General features: G+C 41.1%; 1 protein-coding gene across 1 annotated transcript in view; it reads left to right on the forward strand.

The window, feature by feature from the left end:
- Window positions 1-7,209: 7,209 nt before the first annotated feature.
- fat4 (FAT atypical cadherin 4) overlaps window positions 7,210-17,500 on the forward strand; it is a gene marked incomplete at its 5' end in the record, with an annotated part of 100,002 nt that continues 89,711 nt past the window's right edge. Inside the window, one exon of the mRNA XM_079631591.1 lies at window positions 7,210-12,309. Within this exon, the coding sequence (XP_079487717.1) occupies window positions 7,210-12,309 (5,100 nt within the window). The remainder of the gene's footprint in view (window positions 12,310-17,500) is intronic.

Consider the following 17,500-nt stretch of genomic DNA (forward strand, 5'->3'; position numbering starts at 1 on the left):
CACTTTTATGATGGACAGATGCACTTTTATGATGGACAGATGCACTTTTATGATGGACAGATGCACTTTTATGATGGATAGATCTTTTATGATGGACAGATGCACTTTTATGATGGACAGATGCACTTTTATGATGGACAGATGCACTTTTATGATGGATAGATGCACTTTTATGATGGACAGATGCACTTTTATGATGGATAGATGCACTTTTATGATGGATAGATGCACTTTTATGATGGACAGATGCACCTTTATGATGGACAGATGCACTTTTATGATGGACAGATGCACTTTTATGATGGATAGATGCCTTTTATGATGGACAGATGCACTTTTATGATGGACAGATGCACTTTTATGATGGATAGATGCACTTTTATGATGGATAGATGCACTTTTATGATGGACAGATGCACTTTTATGATGGATAGATGCACTTTTATGATGGATAGATGCACTTTTATGATGGATAGATGCACTTTTATGATGGATAGATGCACTTTTATGATGGACAGATGCACTTTTATGATGGATAGATGCACTTTTATGATGGATAGATGCACTTTTATGATGGACAGATGCACTTTTATGATGGATAGATGCACTTTTATGATGGATAGATGCACTTTTATGATGGATAGATGCACTTTTATGATGGATAGATGCACTTTTATGATGGACAGATGCACTTTTATGATGGACAGATGCACTTTTATGATGGATAGATGCACTTTTATGATGGACAGATGCACTTTTATGATGGACAGATGCACTTTTATGATGGATAGATGCACTTTTATGATGGACAGATGCACTTTTATGATGGATAGATGCACTTTTATGATGGATAGATGCACTTTTATGATGGACAGATGCACTTTTATGATGGACAGATGCACTTTTATGATGGATAGATGCACTTTTATGATGGATAGATGCACTTTTATGATGGATAGATGCACTTTTATGATGGACAGATGCACTTTTATGATGGACAGATGCACTTTTATGATGGATAGATGCACTTTTATGATGGACAGATGCACTTTTATGATGGATAGATGCACTTTTATGATGGACAGATGCACTTTTATGATGGACTAGATGCACTTTTATGATGGATAGATGCACTTTTATGATGGACTAGATGCACTTTTATGATGGACAGATGCACTTTTATGATGGACAGATGCACTTTTATGATGAGCACTTAGATGGATAGATGCACTTTTATGATGGATAGATGCACTTTTATGATGGACAGATGCACTTTTATGATGGACAGATGCACTTTTATGATGGACAGATGCACTTTTATGATGGATAGATGCACTTTTATGATGGACAGATGCACTTTTATGATGGATAGATGCACTTTTATGATGGACAGATGCACTTTTATGATGGACAGATGCACTTTTATGATGGACAGATGCACTTTTATGATGGATAGATGCACTTTTATGATGGACAGATGCACTTTTATGATGGACAGATGCACTTTTATGATGGACAGATGCACTTTTATGATGGATAGATGCACTTTTATGATGGACAGATGCACTTTTATGATGGATAGATGCACTTTTATGATGGACAGATGCACTTTTATGATGGACAGATGCACTTTTATGATGGACAGATGCACTTTTATGATGGATAGATGCACTTTTATGATGGACAGATGCACTTTTATGATGGATAGATGCACTTTTATGATGGACAGATGCACTTTTATGATGGACAGATGCACTTTTATGATGGACAGATGCACTTTTATGATGGACAGATGCACTTTTATGATGGACAGATGCACTTTTATGATGGATAGATGCACTTTTATGATGGACAGATGCACTTTTATGATGGACAGATGCACTTTTATGATGGATAGATGCACTTTTATGATGGATAGATGCACTTTTATGATGGATAGATGCACTTTTATGATGGACAGATGCACTTTTATGATGGACAGATGCACTTTTATGATGGACAGATGCACTTTTATGATGGATCAGATGCACTTTTATGATGGACAGATGCACTTTTATGATGGATAGATGCACTTTTATGATGGACAGATGCACTTTTATGATGGATAGATGCACTTTTATGATGGACAGATGCACTTTATGATGGACAGATGCACTTTTATGATGGACAGATGCACTTTTATGATGGACAGATGCACTTTTATGATGGACAGATGCACTTTTATGATGGATATGATGGATAGATGCACTTTGGATAGATGCACTTTTATGATGGATAGATGCACTTTTATGATGGATAGATGCACTTTTATGATGGACAGATGCACTTTTATGATGGATAGATGCACTTTTATGATGGACAGATGCACTTTTATGATGGACAGATGCACTTTTATGATGGACAGATGCACTTTTATGATGGATAGATGCACTTTTATGATGGACAGATGCACTTTTATGATGGACAGATGCACTTTTATGATGGACAGATGCACTTTTATGATGGACAGATGCACTTTTATGATGGATAGATGCACTTTTATGATGGATAGATCTTTTATGATGGACAGATGCACTTTTATGATGGACAGATGCACTTTTATGATGGACAGATGCACTTTTATGATGGACAGATGCACTTTTATGATGGACAGATGCACTTTTATGATGGATAGATGCACTTTTATGATGGATAGATCTTTTATGATGGACAGATGCACTTTTATGATGGACAGATGCACTTTTATGATGGACAGATGCACTTTTATGATGGACAGATGCACTTTTATGATGGACAGATGCACTTTTATGATGGACAGATGCACTTTTATGATGGATAGATCTTTTATGATGGACAGATGCACTTTTATGATGGACAGATGCACTTTTATGATGGACAGATGCACTTTTATGATGGATAGATGCACTTTTATGATGGATAGATGCACTTTTATGATGGACAGATGCACTTTTATGATGGATAGATGCACTTTTATGATGGATAGATGCACTTTTATGATGGACAGATGCACTTTTATGATGGACAGATGCACTTTTATGATGGACAGATGCACTTTTATGATGGATAGATCTTTTATGATGGACAGATGCACTTTTATGATGGACAGATGCACTTTTATGATGGACAGATGCACTTTTATGATGGATAGATGCACTTTTATGATGGACAGATGCACTTTTATGATGGATAGATGCACTTTTATGATGGATAGATGCACTTTTATGATGGACAGATGCACTTTTATGATGGACAGATGCACTTTTATGATGGACAGATGCACTTTTATGATGGATAGATCTTTTATGATGGACAGATGCACTTTTATGATGGACAGATGCACTTTTATGATGGACAGATGCACTTTTATGATGGACAGATGCACTTTTATCATGGATAGATGCACTTTTATGATGGATAGATGCACTTTTATGATGGACGGATGCACTTTTATGATGGATAGATGCACTTTTATGATGGATAGATCTTTTATGATGGACAGATGCACTTTTATGATGGACAGATGCACTTTTATGATGGACAGATGCACTTTTATGATGGATAGATGCACTTTTATGATGGACAGATGCACTTTTATCATGGATAGATGCACTTTTATGATGGATAGATGCACTTTTATGATGGACGGATGCACTTTTATGATGGATATATGCACTTTGATGGACTTCCAAAAAAATATACCCATTATAAAGCTTGGAAGAGCCAAGACATTTTTTAATATAACTCTGATTGTGTTCGTCTGACAGAAGAATGTCACATACTCTAGGATGCTTCAGGGAGAGTAAATCATGGGCTAATTTTAATTCTTGGGTGAACTGTCCCTTTAAGCCCTGCACAGAAACACACATGATGATGATGATGATGAAGATGGTGTGGAGTGCACAGAGTCTCGCTGTGGTTTCTTCATGTACAGTAGGCTAAGTGTTTTATGTCGTATATCAGCGCTCAGACTCTCCACACTCACTGATTAAACTTTATTTCCTGTAACAGAGGAACGAGACGCTGCGGTCTGGAAGAAAGAGGGAACAGAGGAACATTCAGAGGGAAAGACAGAGTGTGTTCGAGGGAAAGTCCAGGGGAAATTAAAACGACCATTTAAACCCTGAATGCGTGTTAAACAAACAGCGGCCGCTCGTATATCCAGTTAATACACTACAATACTGCTTCTGTCTACACACCGAGTTTAGTTTAGTGTCTCTACATGTGTGTGTCTCAGGTCACTGAGTGATCACACGTGTTTAAATAAACCGGGGCATGTTGTCATGTTGTCACACACACACGCACAAACACGCACATGCGCGCACACACACACACACACACCATCAACATCAACAACAAATAAGATGTTTCTGTCTCGTTTTCCAGCACAAATATCTAAACATTCTTAAATCAAGACACATTTGCTGGAGAAGCAGAATGACTGAATATATTAATTCTTGAGTTCTGAAAAAAATAACCAAAATGAAGAGAGTTTGCCAGCGGAGTCAGAAAAATAATCTTGTTTCCCTTTGAATTAAGTTTATTTATTCTTTATTCTATAAGATATTTGTTCTTGTTTTAAGGAAAAACGCACTTTATGAGTTAATATCTTAAGTCAATTTGCTTCTCAAATAAATTTATTGTGATTTAATTAGTAAAAAAATATTTTTATAGAAGAAAACTTTTTTTCTAGCCTAGAGTAATTTTTCATAAAGAAATCATTAAACAGCCTATTTCCAGCCACGCAGAGCACAGAACAAATCATGAAACAGCAAAACTTTTAAAAAGTTACATACAAAATCACTGTTTTGGCCAGAAAATTTTATATTTAATATGTCACATTACAACTCAAAAACACATGATATCTTACACATGTTTTATTATTTTCTCTATTGGTTCAAAAAATATATTATTAAAATATGATGATAGTAATGTTGTATGGTAGCACTGTACAATAAGATTCCATTTGTTGACATTAATACACCATACTGTTAACATAATTATACACTCTAAAAATGCTGCGTTGTTTCAACCCAATTTTGGGTAAAATATGGACAAACCCAGCCGTTGGGTTACATTTTTTATTTTTTTTAATTACATTTTTAACCCAACGTTTGGGTTTGTCCATATTTGACCCAAAATTTGGTTGAAACAACCCAGCATTTTTTAGAGTGTTTAATGGAGCTGAACTGACGTGAACCAACAATGAACAGTTGTGTTTTTGTTCACTTCTGTAAGTAACACATGTATTGCTAATGCATTAAATGTCTTTAACCAACGGGACCTTATTGTAAAGTTTTATTTTGGAGGATAGACTTCACATCATTTATTTATTACTAAGGTACACTCTAAACAATGCAACGTTGTTAAAATTTAACCCAACGGCTGGGTTTTCCGTATTTGAAACAACCCAGCATTTTTTAGAGTGCAGATTTGAACTAGATGAACAGAAACTGGTGCAGTTCTTGCATATGTTTGCATGGTGAGTTTCCCCAAAACAGGCATAATTTCTATTTTAAATCAGTTAGTCGATGAATGAATAAAGTCTCGCACGCTTCCTGGTGCAGTTGTGTACTTGTTTGTTCCTCAAGTAGGTCAGTGGAACATGAATGCTGCATTAATGGGATAAAATTAGCCTCATCAGACCCAGCAGACGCTTTTAATTAAAGAGGAAAGAAACATCAAGGCATCGGGCCAATTAAAAGATCAGCGCACAGAATAACGCCCAGGACTGAACGCTGCGAGATTAGGGCAGATAATCGGATTGAGTGTCCGATGCTGGACGAGAACCGGACCTGCTGGACATTTCATCTCCACTCAGAGGAGAAGGAGAAGCTTTATATTAGCAGTTAATAAAGAGGATATTTGACCCTGCAATACTCGATCAGGCTTCATCTGTTCATCTTTACACTGCTGTGTATGACCGCTAGATGGCGCCACGCGCTGGGGAATCTGCGCACACACGAACGTTTCATTGATAAACTGTTGCTTCTGATTGTATTTGTAACTTAATAAACTAATAGAGCTCATTTCCCAACCGAGCATGAGAAACTCTAATATGAAAAAAATACTTGAACCTGGGAAAAAACAAAGCTTGTGGTTTTCAACACCAAAAACGTTCTTAATAAAATAAAATAAAATAAATGCAACATTTACAAGCATTTGCTATAAAAAAAGTCCTACTTTACATTAAGGTTTACATCAGTTATTGTATAACTAACATGAACTAACCATGAGCAATACATTTGTTACTGTTTTTGTTCATCTTTGTTAATATTAGTTAATAAAAATACAGTAATTCATTGTTTGTTCATGTTAGTTCACAGTGTATTAACTAATGTTAACAAGATTTTAACAATGTATTAGTATGTTGAAATTAACATTAATAAATACTAGTTCATTATTTTTATGTTGTTAACTAATGAACCTTATTTTAAAGTGTTACCAAATGTATAAATGTATTTATTGGAGAGTTTAAAAACGAAGTTAAGTTGGGAATGTTATTGTGGGCACATAACGGTACATCCAATACCTGGAGCGCAACTCGCTTGTAATATTCAGTCTATGCGATGATTGACATCCTCCTCGTCCAATCAGCAGCCGAGGCGATGACTTTACAATAGAAAGGGGAGCCAGCGAGGGGCGGGGTCTCGCACAGAGAGCCAATAGCAGGACAGGAGGGCGGGCCCGTTCTCAACTCGGGCTTTTGTTCTCTGTCAGGGCAGTAAAGTGAAGTTTGGTCACCGTTATTCCGCGGGACATCCCGTATCAGAATCACAGGGATAATATCAGAGCTCGTGTATTGCCTTCAGGAGAAACTCTTGTGCGCTGTGAGATCTGAGGATTTACCAACTTTTCCCTTTTCCTCACAATGGAAACTCCATCATCTTCATCATCATCATCATGAGAGGAACGCGTTGAGTTTTACAGGGAGAAATTCTGACAGGATTTTACTGCGTGCGAATGAACTCCTTTTCTTCCCGTAGAAGGATTAAACCTGTGGAATTACAACAGTAAGAACTCAACTTTACCTTAAGTTTGTTTAAAACAGCAAACGCGGATATTTGGATACATAATCATCTTTTTTCTTTCTTTCTTTTCTTTCTTTCTTTTTTTTTTTTTTTTTTGGATACAATGCAAATGTGAGTTGAATGTATCAGGCTTGGAAAAACCCTGACTGGATCTGTGATCATGGCGCGTTCAGGTACATCCACGGACACTTTGCACCTCATTTTATTCGTTTTATGCACTTTATCGCGCTATTCTTTATCCAGTCAAGTTCGGCAGGAGTTTGAGGTTCTGGAAGAGCAGCCGATGGGCACATATGTGGGCACTATCAACACCAAACCCACTTTCACATACAGATTCAGCGAACAACACAAACTTTTTTCCATCAACGCCACGACGGGCGTCATATACACGTCCTCAGTGATCGATCGAGAAGTTTTGCAGAGTAATATCATCAATGTTGTGGTTTTATCCAGTCAGCCGACTTACCCGACTGAAGTGCGCATCGTAGTTCAGGATATTAATGATAACGCGCCTGTGTTTCCCGACGCGTCGATCGTGGTGTCGTTTAAAGAGGACGCGAGCAGCGGGCGTCAGGTTATATTAGACACCGCGACGGATTCAGACATCGGGGCCAATGGAGTGGATCACACGACTTACCGAATCATTAACGGGAACGATAAATTCCGCCTGGATATCACCGTGAACCCGAGCGGCGAGGGCGCGTTTCTGCACCTCGTGTCCAAAGGAGGGCTTGACAGAGAAATAACGCCTTTCTATCAGCTCCTAATCCAGGTTGAAGACAAAGGAGAACCTAAAAAGTTCGGGTACCTGCAGGTTAACGTCACAATTCAGGATATAAACGACAACCCGCCTGCGTTTGACCAGGACCAGTACCAGACCAGTGTGTTTGAGGACTCTGCCATCGGCTCCAGTGTACTTCAGATATCAGCCACAGACTTGGATGAGGGTGCGAACGCTGATATCACATATTCTTTAGATGAAGGAACTCCTTTTCAGATTGACCCCAAAGCCGGGACTGTCATTATAAAGGACGGGTTAGATTACGAGACTAGGAAAGAGTATTCCCTAACCATCAATGCTGTAGATAACGGCGTCCCCTCTCTCTCAACCAGGTCTGAAGCGACTATCAAATTGCTTGATGTTAATGACAACGACCCCGTTGTTAAATTTCGCTACTTCCCGACAACGTCCAAATTCGCTTCGGTCGACGAAAACGCACAAGTTGGGACGGTCGTAGCGTTACTGACCGTTTCTGATTCGGACTCGTCCACCGCTAACGGTAACATCTCGGTTTCGATACTCGGTGGGAACGAGCAGAGACACTTCGACGTTCACAGTTCGCCCGTCCCAAATCTGAGTCTGATCAAAGTAGCGAGTGTGTTAGACCGAGAGAGAATCTCCTCATACAACCTCACCGTGTCCGTGTCAGATAACGGCAAGCCCGTGTCCCGCTCCTCCTTCGCAAGTTTGGTTATATTTGTGAATGATATTAACGACCATCCGCCTATATTTCAGGAAGCTGTGTATAAAGTAGACATAAGCGAAGACATTCCCAAAGGCAGTTACATTAAAGGGGTCTCGGCCACAGATGGAGACTCCGGGCAAAACGCCAATCTCCGTTACTCACTTGTGTCTGGAAACAGTTTGGGTTGGTTTGCCATCAGCGAGAACAGTGGTTTGGTCACCAGTGCGGCAGAACTCGACAGAGAAAAAGCATCTCAAATTGTGCTAAACATCAGCGCTAAAGACCAAGGCCTGCAGCCGAGAATCTCCTACACCAAATTGATTGTGAATATAACAGACGTTAACGATCAAATCCCTACTTTTACGCAAAACACATATCACGTTTCGCTAGTCGAGCATTCCCCGGTCGGATCCGAGCTCGTGGTGTTGTCTGCCACAGATTCGGATCTCGGGTCAAACGGCACGATCCGATTCTCATTTGACACGGAAACCCCTGTTAGCGTTCAGACTCAATTCAGATTAGATGCGATTTCGGGCCGTTTGAGTTCAGCTGCTGAGTTGGATAGAGAAGAGGAAAGCTCTTATCTTCTGTACATCAAAGCCACAGACGCAGGAACGCCTCCGCTTTACTCCAACTGCAAAGTTAACATCACACTGAAGGATGTGAACGATAACAGCCCAGTGTTTTACCCCGTGCAATATTTCGCTAACGTTAAAGAGAACGAGCCGTCCGGCTCATTCGTGAGTGTTGTGACCGCTTCCGATCCTGACTTGGGTCGCAACGGCACTGTTAAATACGCCATCACTGCTGGCGACTCCTACAAGTTTCACATTAACAGCAACTCTGGTAAAATCACGACTCTAGTGCCTCTCGATAGAGAGGAGAAAACCGCGTATCAGCTGCAGGTCTCGGCGACGGACGGAGGCGGGTTGCGTTCGCACGCCCACGCTATAGTCACGATCACGGTTATAGATACGCAAGATAACCCTCCCGTATTCAGTCAGAACGAGTACAGCTTCGTTATGTTTGAAAATGTGGCGATTGATAGCATTATTGGCACTGTATCGGCCACAACAGTAGATCTGAACACTAATATCACTTATTTAATCGCTTCGGGCGACCAACGCGGTTTGTTTGATGTTAAACGCGGCACTGGGCAGATCATAGCTTCGGGCGTTATAGACAGAGAAGAACAGGCGTTTTACCAGCTAACGGTGATCGCTAGGAGTGGGGAGGTTACAGGGGAAGCGTTAGTTAATATCACAGTGAAAGATTTAAACGATAACGCACCTCGCTTTATTCACGCTGTCGAGCACGTTAGCGCTGTTGAAAACTGGGCCGCCGGTCTTCATATATTCCAGGCGAAAGCTTCGGATCCAGATGAGGGCACGAATGGCGTGATTGTGTACAGCCTCAAACAAAACCCTAAAGGTTTGTTTCACATTCACGAAAAGCACGGATTGATCTCTCTCACCGGCCCCCTAGAGGTCACGACCAGTTCCTACCAGCTGGAGGTCGTGGCCTCTGACCTCGGCGTCCCTCAGCGCACGTCCAGCTTTATTCTCACTATTAGCGTGTACGACGTAAACGACAACGCGCCAGTGTTCGACCAGCTCTCCTACGAGGTCACCATCTTGGAATCCGAGCCGGTCAATAGTCGTTTTTTTAAAGTGGAGGCCAGCGATAAAGACTCTGGGCTCAATGGGGAAATCGTGTATGACATCACTAGCGGGAACACGAACGACGTTTTTGGGATTTTCCCCGATGGACAGTTGTATATTAAAGCAGATTTGGATCGAGAAGTACAAGATCGGTATAGTTTATTAGTGGTGGCTAAAGACCGAGCCGTCGAGCCGCTGAGCGCGAGCGTTAACGTGACGGTCGTCCTCGACGACGTCAACGACAACCGTCCGCTTTTCAACAGCACTAATTACGTGTTTCACTTCGAGGAAGAGCGGGAACGGGGATCTCTCGTCGGGCGTGTTTTCGCTGAGGATAAAGACTTCGGGCCGAACTGCGAAGTCCGTTACTCCTTTGAAACGCCGCAGTTAAATTTCGAGCTCAACGCCATCACGGGCGTGTTGACTAGCACGCTACAGTTTGACCGTGAATCTCTCATGAGACAAAGAGGAGCGTCGGTGTTCAGTTTCACAGTCGTGTCTTCCGATCAAGGCCTTCCCAAGCCTCTCAAAGACCAGGCTAAAGTTCAAGTCTACATCCAAGACATCAACGACAACCCACCGAAGTTCACCAAAGACATTTACCAGGGCTCGATCTCTGAATCCGCGCCAAACATGACGCAGCTGCTCCGAGTCTCTGCCTCAGACGTGGATGATAATAAAAACGGACTTGTGCGCTACGACATAATAGAGGGAAATGAGGAAAAACAGTTTAGCATTGATGGCAGCTCTGGTCAGGTTACGCTAGTGGGAAAACTAGACTTCGAGTCGACGCCCTTTTACTCCCTTAAAATTATAGCGGAGGACTCTGGGGTCGTGCCTCTGTCGTCCACGTGTGTGCTGAGCATCAGCGTTCTGGATGATAACGATAACTCTCCGTCTTTTCCCAAAACAACCCTCACAGTGGATGTGCTGGAGAACATGCGGATCGGAGAGCTAGTCGCCTCGATAACCGCCACGGACTCCGATTCGGGATCCAACGCTGAAATCACATACAGCATTTCTGCGACAAACAACCACGGCACTTTCAGCATCAGTCCCAACACCGGCAGCATCTTCCTCGTCAAGAAACTTGACTACGAGACTCAATCCCTTTACAAACTCAACGTGACGGCTAAAGATAACGGAAGGCCGCCTAAGTCGTCCTCAATTCCTGTTTTAATCCACGTGAGGGATTTTAACGACAACCCTCCTGTTTTTACACCAGGAGACATTTTTAAATCAATCCCTGAAAACCTCCCGCTCTCAACCTCGGTTATGACTATAACGGCTCACGACACGGACGCCGATATCAACGGCGAGCTCGAGTACTCAGTCGTTCAGCAGACGCCCAGGGGTGCTCACTTTAGCATTGACCCTTCGTCTGGCGTTATCTACACGAATAAAAACATCGACAGAGAGTTCTCAAACCTTTTTGAGCTTACGATCAAAGCAACCGACCAAGCCGTGCCATCCGAGTTTCGCCGTTTCGCTCTTAAAAACGTCACTATATGGGTGACGGACCAAAACGACAACATCCCGACGTTTATCTCCCAGAATGCACTAGTCGCAGAATCTAACATTGTGATCGGATCCATTCTGACAACTGTAATCGCCTTCGATCCGGACGAAGGGGCGAACGGAGAGGTGGAGTACGAGCTTGTGAGAGGAGATTCAGACACGTTTATAATGGATCGCTACAGCGGAGATATCAGATTAGCATCTCAGCTCGTTCCCTCCAAGCTCATCTATAGTTTAACCGTGTCGGCTACGGATCACGGCACGGATCGCAAAACCTCACGTACGGAGCTAACGATACTCCTTCAGGGTACGGATGGCCCGGTTTTCTCCCAACCCAAATACATCACCATTTTAAAGGAAGGCCAGCCGCCGGGAACCAACGTGATCTCTCTGGACGCCTCCAGTCCTCGTGGCACCGGCACCAAGGTGGAGTTTTTTATCGTTTCGGTTCGTAGCGGAGGCAAGGCCGCGGGCCGACTGTTCACCATCGGACGCCACACCGGGACGATCCAAACGGCTGCCGAACTGGACCGGGAGCAAGGCTCGGATCTGTACCTGCTGGACGTGTACGCCATCGAGTCCGACGCTAGCCAGCCCAGAACGCAACACGCCGAGGTGAGTCCCTGTTTGATTGTTGGTGTCAGTGATTGATTTTGATGGTTCCTCCATATTGTGTGAACGGAAATCTAAGTACAATATCACTAAGTTTGGGATCGGTAAGATTTTTTGTCTTTTCTGCTCATCAAAGGTGCATTTATCTGATATAAAATGATATAAAAATACTGTAAAACAGTGAAAAAAATTAAGGATGTAAAATATCAGTTCTCTATGTGAATATACAGTAAAGTGTAATTTATTCCTGTGATCAAAGCTGAATTTTCATCATTACTCCAGTCTTCTGTGTCACATGATCCTCCAGAAATCAGGATAATATGATGATCTGATGCTCAAGACACATTTATGAATATTTTTAATGCTGAAAACAGATATTTACATTTTTATTCCAGGATTCTTTGATGAATATAAAGGTCAAAAGAACAGCATTTATCTGATATAGAAATATTTTGTAACATTAAACACTACCGTTTAAAAGTTTGGGGTCAGTAAGAAATTTTATTTAATTTTTTGAAAAAAAAAAAAAAAAATCAATACTTTTATGCATCAAGGACGCATTAAATTGATCAAAAGTGTCAGTAAAGACATTTATAATGTTACAAAAGATTCTATTTTAAATAAATGCGGATATTTTGAACTTTTTATTCATCAAAGAATCCTGTAAATAACTGTTTTCAACATTTATAATAATCATAAATGTGTCTTGAGCATCAGATCATCATATTATACTGATTTCTGGAGGATCATGTGACACTGAAGACTGGAGTAATGATGATAAATTCAGCTTTGATCACAGGAATAAATTACACTGTAAATTGTAATAATTGTAATAATATTTCACAATATTACAGTTTTTTTGTTGTATTTTTACTCAAATAAATGCAGCCTTGGTGAGCAGAAGAGACTTCTTTTAAAAACATTAGAAGTCTCAGTTTGACTGGCAGTGTGTTGTGAGACATGTGCTGAAGTCGTTTGTGTGGATGCGGTGGAAAAACCTGAGCGAAAATATCCAAGCCTAACCGTACGTGCATTACTACAGTTCCCCCCCCCCCCCCCCCCCCCCCCCCCCTGCTCTTTTCAGCCGATCTGGGTTGTATTAAGTATAAATTGCTTTGCACTTGAGAATGTGGGCTTTGTTTTTTGGCAGGCTTGCTGTATTGTTTCAGCTCAGAGCGAGCACAGGCCTTAATCTCCGACTGGAGCCGCTCGAACACAGAGAGAGAGGGGAATCCTGGGTAAAATATAGACCAGCGGACTAATCTCTCTTATCAGCAGCGACAAATTTAGCTAATCAGACGCCCGGACAGCGTGATTGCAGAAATGAATAACACAACAGAGCAGGATGGAGTAGTTTTGTTTGAAAACGCAACTTTTTCTCTCCGGGTTTGGCGTTCGGTCACACCGAGACGGCGTTTTTATAATCAAGCTTTTTGAGAACGCTCTCCAAAGTGGATAAATGTGAAAACGCTGTTTCGTGTTGTAGTGTGGACTGTCAAAACGATGACGTAAGTTTAGTCATGTGACTCATATTGCACCAATACACTGTAAACCCTAACGCTCAAAATAGTTAATTGGTTTGAGTAGGACTAACTCAAATTAAACTAGTTAGTTCAGTCAAATGAACTTTTATGAGTATTTAGCTCTTTCTTTTTCTTTCAAGTTCGCCGAACTGATAAATTTTAAGTAAACTGAACTGTTTCATTGTTTTGAGTTTTATGATATTATTTCTTTTAATTTAGACGAACTTAAGTTTCACTGAAACGGCTGGGATGTCTATTTCCCAGCATGCTTTGCCAATGGCACTCGAAAGGGAGAGTAAATGCTAAAATTAAGTGTAATATAATGTTTTTTTGTGTGTAAGATTAATGTTAAGTGGGAGATTTAGTAGTGATTAATGTTTCTTACATTAATTACAAAGTTGCACATGTAATTATTTATCGCAAAAGCTCTTTTAGGTAAATTACCCTTTTATATATCAAATCTTTTCATTTATCATACAAATAATTATCGCACTAGGTCCAGTTCCCATATTCGAATAAAAGTCCCAAAGGAGTACCCTGTCAGAGTGTGTGTGTGTGTGTGTGTGTGTGTGTGTGTGTGTGTGTGTCAGAATTTGGCAAGGGTGCGTTTTCTTTTTATGCTCCTTGGGTTTGGAATGAATTGCAAAATGTTCTTAATTTAGACGCACTTCCAACCTTAAGCACTTTTAAACGTCTTTTGCTAAATATTTTACTGGACACTTGTAATTATTTTAGTTGATTTGCTTTTATCTAGCTTTTGATTGTTGTAAATTGTGGTGTTGTCTTATTGTTATTTATTTTGAGTGAAACTATAAGTGCCGCTGTCTGTCTTGAGCAGGTCTCGCTGGAAGAAGAGAGAGTAATATCTCAATGTGATATATCTCCTGGTTAAATAAAGGTTATTATTAAGATGACTTCATAAATTGATGTTGATTTTCCTAAAATGTTTTTTTCGTGTCAGTGTTCGCTTTGGTTGGGCACTTGGAAGTTCACTTATATTATTGTAAATCTCTTCGTATTGACTCAGCGATGCAACAAGTTATTTGGTTTCAACAGAAGGGAAGAAGTACATAGGTTGTGTGTGCAATTATTGTATTTGTGTGTAAAGTTGTGAAAAAAAGAGGCTAAGTTTTGAAAACGTGTGTAAGTAGTTGAAAACTTAATTGTAGAAATCTAGTAATCTGTATTACACTACTCCTTAACCCCAAATTAAGATGAATTGATTGGTTTGAGTGCCATTTTGTCAAGAATTTTTTTTTTTTGGGATTTGTGTGTAACGTTTTGAAACCAAAAAGAGGCAAAGTTTTGAAAATGTGTGTAAGAAAAAAAACTAATGTCTTAACCTAATTGTAAAAATCTAGTAATCTGTACTACACTACTCCTTGTTTACTCAGAAAACCCAAATTAAGATGAATTGATTGGTTTGAGCGCCATTTTGTCAATACATTTTTTTTTCTTGTATTTGTGTGTAACGTTTGAAACCAAAAAGAGGCAAAGTTTTGAAAATGTGTGTAAGCAGTTGAAAAACAACAACTTATGTCTTAAATTCATTGTAAAAATCTAGTAATCTGTACTATTCACTACTCCTTGTTTACTCAGAAAATCCAAATTAAGATGATTTGATTGGTTTGAGCGCCATTTTGTCAATAATTTTTCTTCTTGGATTTGTGTGTAACGCTTTGAAAGCGTGTGTAAGCAGCTTGTTACCCCCTGATAACAAGCCCCGGCGGGATGTACTGGTTGTTTCTCTGCTGTTGTGCTGGTGTTCTGGAGAAGTAGAGCGGCTGAAGGGAAATGAGTGCTGTGGATCCGCGTGTGGGACTCGGATACCTGTCTCCCACTGAGCGGCCGAGGGAATTATCCGGGTTTGCGCGCCACAGGCGATGTCGGAGCAGGGTGGTCCCAGAGACCCGGCTTTGTGCCTGAACAGGCAATAAGTGACCATTAAATTCAGCTGACCCTCTAAGTCCCGGTGAATAGAAGTGTTCTTCAGAGAGGAGCGAGTAAAGAGGAGGCGCGCGGAGATCTGCGGAGGGAGACGTAATCCGCGCGTTCGGTCGGCGCTCCGCTAAACTCTCCCTCGAGGGATAGAGTTAAACTCCCGATGAAACTCTACACTGGGCTTGTGGGTTTGTGTGCGCAGGCCTCTCGCTCAAATGAAAAACAAATGTGATTCTATATATGTGTGTGTTTTGGAAATTTCTACTGGAACCGAGAAATGTTGTGTTATTACAGGCTTGATGATCCGCCTTTATAAAGTGGCTTTTCTCCTCGGCGCACTGTGAGGAAATGTGCTTTGTGTTAGAGTCTAGAAGACAGCTTCTCCAGAGAGTGTGTGTGTGTGTGTGTGTTTGTGTGTGTGTGTGTGTGTGTGTGTGTGTGTGTGTGTGTGTGTAAGAGAGAGAGAGAGGATGTGTGTGTGGGTGTGTGTGTGAGAGAGAGAGAGAGGATGTGTGTGTGGGTGAGAGAGAGAGAGAGAGAGACAGTGAGTGTGTGGGTGTGTGTGTGAGTGAGAGAGAGAGGGTGAGTGTGTGTGTGTGTGTGTGTTTGTGTGTGTGTGTGTGTGTGTGTGTGTGTGTGTGTGTGTTTGTTTGTTTGTGTGAGAGGGTGAGTGTGTGAGAGAGGGTGTGTGTGTGTGTGAGTGAGAGGATGTGTGTGTGTGTGTGTGTGTGTGAGAGAGACAGGGAGGGAGAGGGAGAGAGGATGTGTGTGTGTGTGTGTGTGTGTGTGTGTGTGTATGTGTGTGTGTGTGTGTGTCGGTGTGTGTGAGTGAGAGGATGAATGTGTGTGTGTGTGTGTGTGTGTGTGAGAGAGAGAGGATGTGTGTGTGTGTGTGTGTTTGTGTGTGTGTGTGTGCGTGTGTGTGTGTGTGTGTGTGCGTGTCAGTCAGTTGTGTGTGTGTGTGTGTGTGTGTCAGTCAGTTATGTGTGTCTGTGTGTGTGTTTATATCTACTTAACCGCATTTTGGGGTCAAATGTCGACCTCATTTGGTATAAAAATATAGTTTTTTAGAAATATAAAAATGCAGACAGTTTTGCTCTTTTCATTCTGTCTGCTGCTGCTGATGTGTGTGTGTGTGTGTGTGTGGTTTCTCTCATATGACTGATTTAAGGCTGATTATCGTCTCTCTTCTTCCTCTTTACTCCCTTTCTCTCTTTTCTCTTTCAGCAGTGGGAGGGTTTGGACAGATAGACACATTCCTCTCTAAACCCTCTCTCTCTCTCTCTCTCTCTCTCTGTGTGTGTGTGTGTGTGTGTGTGTGTGTGTGTGTGTGTGCCACTACCTGAAACGTTGCACTCAGCATCACGCCTGTGACAGCAAAAGAATCAGCCAATCAGAAACGCTCTCTGCGATGCCGGAGTTTAGGTTTGAATCCTGAGGGAGGATTTTATCACGTCTTTATGGTTTTAATTTCCTTTTTTAATTCATATTAATCGAAAACCTGTCGTTCTGAATGAGTCTTTGGTTAATTCGCTGGTGTTTCTGACGTCACAAACTACCTTGTAACCAATCAGATCAACGTGTGATCGTCAACCAGTGGATCTCTGAGTGAGCGAGTGAGTGGAGGCGGGGCTCATTTGCATATTCATATAACGGCAAATACTAAATGAGGCAAGGGTGTCGAGTTACATTCAAGATATTTTAAGGCATGAAAATTTTTTTTTCAAGAA

Source organism: Phoxinus phoxinus (genome assembly GCF_949152265.1).
Source record: "Phoxinus phoxinus genome assembly, chromosome: 12".
Classification (NCBI taxonomy): domain Eukaryota; kingdom Metazoa; phylum Chordata; class Actinopteri; order Cypriniformes; family Leuciscidae; genus Phoxinus; species Phoxinus phoxinus.